The 4,539-nt window shown below is 56.9% G+C and overlaps 1 protein-coding gene across 1 annotated transcript in view; it reads right to left on the bottom strand.

Moving 5' to 3' along the window:
• The window catches only part of ATP6AP1 (ATPase H+ transporting accessory protein 1), a 7,707-nt gene that overhangs the window by 1,992 nt on the left and 1,176 nt on the right, over window positions 1–4,539 (bottom strand). The window contains exons 3-7 of the mRNA XM_039866964.1: window positions 2,684–2,758; window positions 2,198–2,391; window positions 1,675–1,715; window positions 759–844; window positions 89–327 (exon numbers count right to left, since the gene is read on the bottom strand). Of these exons, the coding sequence (XP_039722898.1) occupies window positions 89–327; window positions 759–844; window positions 1,675–1,715; window positions 2,198–2,391; window positions 2,684–2,758 (635 nt within the window). The remainder of the gene's footprint in view (window positions 1–88; window positions 328–758; window positions 845–1,674; window positions 1,716–2,197; window positions 2,392–2,683; window positions 2,759–4,539) is intronic.

The raw sequence follows: 4,539 nt of genomic DNA, 5'->3' as shown, positions 1-4,539 counted from the left end.
GGCCTCACCCCATGACACCACCAGCACCCCGTAGTACACACCCCCCAACACATACGCCCACCCTCAGTGGCAGGTACTTTGCCCTTACACGGCAAGGGAGTCATTCCAGGAGGAGCCAGTCAGGCTGAACCTCTGGAGGTTAAAGGTGATGAGGGTCAGGTCCTCCCAGCGTCCCCCGTATGCCACCGAGAAGTTCTGGGCCCAGAACAGGATCCGGGGAGCAGTGTCATTGTAACTCACAGGGGGGTGGATCACAACTGATGCGGGCTGTTTTTGCAGCAGCTGGCGACCTAGCCCCCCAGCCACCATGGCTACATCGCGGGTCACCTGCAGAAACAACCCACAAGCCTTCTCTCAACAGCCCTGGGGACAGGCTCCAAACCACGTGGCCTGCCCTCAATGTCGCCCCCAGGCACCCTCTCCACCATCTGTAGTCCCACTGGTCATACTCAGAGGCCCTTCCTCCAGGAAGCTTTCCCAGGCTGGCCCCTAAGCCTTTGTGATATTCCTAGTCCCTCCGATTTAGGATCACTTGGACTTACTGTCCAACTATGCCAGCCCGCAAGGCTGCTAGGGCAAGATGGCAAGCTGAGCCTGGAAGGACTAAGCAGAACTTTACGATTCATATTCATTCCCCGACATCGGCCCAGGAGAGAAGCCAGCTCCCACCGAGGTGCTTCGCTAGGAGCCACCCCCCCCAGGCCACTCAGCATGCGGCCTCTGCCCACACCCCAGAGCCCCTGCGGAGGGGCACGTACCCTGGAAGGGCGGACCGCCGTGAGGGCCGCTGTGTACGGGACGTCTTCAGACTTGAGTGTGCTCAGCACCTGCCCAATGACCTCATCTGAGGGGCAGTGGGGAGAGCAGAGAACCAGGTCACAGGCAGCTGCTTATAGCCATGCTCCCCACCGCCTGTGAGAAACCATCTGACCTTCACACAGCAGCCGACAGAGGCAAGAGCGTGCCCTTCCACGTCCCACACTAGTGCCCTCTCTTGACGGCGCTCAGTGAGATCACCTCACAGAAGTGGGAACCACCAGATGTCTGCACTGTGAGGTGCCCCCACCCCCAACAACTGGCATGTCCTCTGTGGTGGGACACTGAGATCCTCAAAGAGCCAGCGCCCATCAACCTTCACTAGTGTTTTCGATTCCCGTTGAGGATCCCCCACAGCAGCTGCTGCTCATCCTGCCCAGCCCCAGCCTCCCCTGCGACACCTGTGGCCTCAGTCACCGACTCCCTCATGCCAAGCCCTAACTAAGGGGAATGAGACAGAGATGTAAGAAACTCCAAACCCATCCACAGAGGGTTCCCGCTGACCTTTCCACGGGGAATGACTAGCCTTTCCAACAAAAAGACAAGTTTTCGGAACTGCTTTTTGAAATACTGCTGGTCTATTAAACCCAAAACTATAGGATTCACGCTGCCTGAGCGGAAACTGGCTCCATAGGCTCCCGCACAGAGGACCCCTAGATGCCCCGAAACCTCTGCCAGGCAGGGCCCAGCTGAAGAGGGCGAGGCCTGCGGGCCAGCATTTCCCTGCTCAGCTGCCAGTTGCTCTGAGAAGCAGGGGGCCGCCCTGGGAGTGGAAAGGGGCTGAGGAGCTGTGGGCCAGCTCTGAGGCTGAGGGCGGGACGAGGATGAAAAACGTGCGCCCTGCCCGACCCCACTCACCGTTGCCTGTGAGGACTTCCCTTGGCGCCATCAGGCTCGAGCTATGGAAGAACAAAAGCGTCAGAGCCAGAGCCCCCGTGATCCGAACAGCTCCCTGCCATCCTGGGCCGCACCTCCTCTAGCGTGTCCTCTGCTCCATGCCACTGTCCTTCCCCACTAGTCCCATTCAGCTCACTGCTGTCTCCACACCTTCGCTCAGATCACGGCCCTACCTAGAAGCCTTTGCCCCTTCCTCCCGCTCCACAGTCCTGCTCCCGTCCCGGCCACCGGCTGCATGAATGGGTCCTGGCTAGGTGACTTGGTTCCCCGCCACCAGAGCCCATGTCCGCCTTGTCTCTGGAGGCCCAACAGGCCTAGTATGGAGTGCTGACTCCCGAGTCACAGCGCAGCTGGAGACCCTTCCCACCTCTCTGGCCAAACAGTGCACCTTCTGGAAGGGCTTCGAAGTTCTGAGTGGGAGGACTGTCATCTCTGAGTTATGCTATCAGAGCCCAGAGCCTTGTGGCTGGAGGCTGGGCCATACCTGGCTGTGTAGGGCAGGCGGATGAGCAGCAGGGCCGGGAGGCTGGCATTGAGCTTCAGCTCTCGCAGGGTGGCCAAGTCCACATGCAAGGGGCTGGCCCCAAGCTTCTCCTGCAGGTAAGTGGTCAGAGTGCTGACTGCGTACCAGTCGACGGCGGGAAGCACCAGAGAGGAGGGGGCCAGGTCCAGGGCATTCTGGGGACGGAAGATAGGTGGGGGATGAGTTAGCAAAAGTCCAGTGGACTTGGACCAGCCCCCCAAACCTGGCAGCCCTCCTCTGACAAGCTACACCTACACCCACACCCACACCCACACAGGGGTCTCATTCCAGGTCAGAAAGCAAATGCCCCATGCCCTTGGCCCCATACACTCAGGCCTTTCTATCCCCCAAATCAGCATCTCTGGTTCCTAAGGGGACGGTTCTCATTGTGCTGGGGGAGGGGTGCAGGACAGCCCCCATGGCCCACAGCTGGGAGAGGATGCTTACCTCCAGGTTAGAAAAGGCGCTGTCCTGCTTGTTTCCAAACACACCCCCGTATGCCGTGAAGTCTTCGATGCTCAGCTAGTGGGGAAGCAGGGAAGACGCCTCAGAAGGCTGGGCCAGACGAGGGCAGGGGACAGACACCTTCCCTGTGCATATTACGCAGGGCCAGCAAAATCTCATTTAGAGTCAGATTTGGTCTGGTCCAAAGCGAGCAAGGGTGAGTGTGGAGTGGGGTTTGGGGTGAGGATGGAAGGTTCTTTCTGGTGTTTCGCACCCTCCCGGCAGGGTGAGGATGAGAAAATACGGAAGGCGGTCATGGGGTTCGGAGGAAATCTGCGCGCGGCTGATTTGTGGTAACCTCGGGAGTAAGAGTCAGCTGCCCGCCTGCAGACAAGAGGAACTGGGTAGGGAAGAAGGAAGCTGGGGGAGGGGACAGGGGGCAGTTAGGAGCACTGACTGCATGCTCCCTGCCCAAAGGAAGTCACAGAAAAGGAGAACCTCCATGCCAGTTGCAACGGCTAGAGCCATCTATGCCCAGTGTGGACGGGCCCTTTTTGAAAGGAGAGTAAGAAGTTCCCCTCTCCGCCTGGTTCCGGTGGAAGGAGAGAGAGAGGTGGAGATCTTGGGATGTACTGGAGAAAGCGCTGAAGTCTCCTGAGCTCTCACGACCACAGTAACCCCGATGCCCACTCCTTTTCCTCTGCGACCTAGAGATGTCCTTCGACTCCTGCCCTCCACCCCGACTCCCAGCTTCCTCTGGCTTTTCCCAGTTAAGCCCAGAGGTGACCTTAATCAGCTTCCCTGACCTCATTCTGTTTAGTATACACACTTGCCCAACATCCTCTCCCTTCTTGGCAAGAATCCCCACCCTGTTCGGCCGCCTGGGCTCTCCTTCTGAAAGTCCCAGAACCACCTCTATCTCCTCATGGCCCTCCCTGCTTGAAATAACCCAAGGCTTTATGCCACACTTAGAACTGCAACCAACCTTTCCCTCCCCACCTCCTGGCTACTGGCTGACCACCTCTGACCCCTTTCACTCACTACACTCCAGCAACACCAGCTCTTCCGTGGGATCACTAAGAGCACTTCCTGCCCAGGGCCTTTGCACCTGCTGTTCCCTCTGCCAGGAACACCCTTCCCCCCATAGCCACATGGCTCTATCCCTCCCTCCATTTAGGTCTCTACTCAGATATCACCTGCTCAGTGAGCCCTTGCCTGATCACCCTTATCTTTAATAGGGTTGCCAGCCACTCTGTCCCCTTAGCCTGCTTCTTTCTTGTCTAAACACGATAGCGCTAACATCGTATCATATATGAACTTAGCTTTTCCTTGTCACTCTCATGAGAAAGTTTCCTCAGGGTAGGGCCATGGATTATTCTGCTCAAGGCTATGTCCCCAACATTTAATAACTGGCGCATAGTAGGCAGTCCAAATTTGGTAAATGGGTGAATGCCATAAGACAGGGGAACCCCAGCTAGATGTTTTACATGGATTTTAAGAATTGCTCCTCCCAGCCCTCTAACGTAGGTTACAGTATCTTTATTTCACAGATACAGAAACTGGCATTCGTAGATTACTTCACGCATCCAAAGGCTGGTTAAGTAGTAGAACTAGAATTGAATTCCAGTCTGACTACATTATTTACCACCTCCTGGAAGGACTACAGGCCAGCACGACCGACCGCCACAACCTGCCCACAGAGTGACGGGGCAGGACTACAATGGGAATGAGACATACAAGCCACCAATGAGGAAGGGACAAGCAGAGGCTCGCTAACTTCCCAAACACCAATCCTACACTGCCCTAGAATCTTCTCATGGTCTACATGTCTGGTTTGGGGGCAGAGGAACCTGAATGGG

Source organism: Pteropus medius, unplaced genomic scaffold (assembly GCF_902729225.1).
Source record: "Pteropus medius unplaced genomic scaffold, Ma_sr-lr_union100, whole genome shotgun sequence".
Classification (NCBI taxonomy): Eukaryota; Metazoa; Chordata; class Mammalia; order Chiroptera; family Pteropodidae; genus Pteropus; species Pteropus medius.
This window is presented reverse-complemented; position numbering and strand designations above follow the sequence as displayed.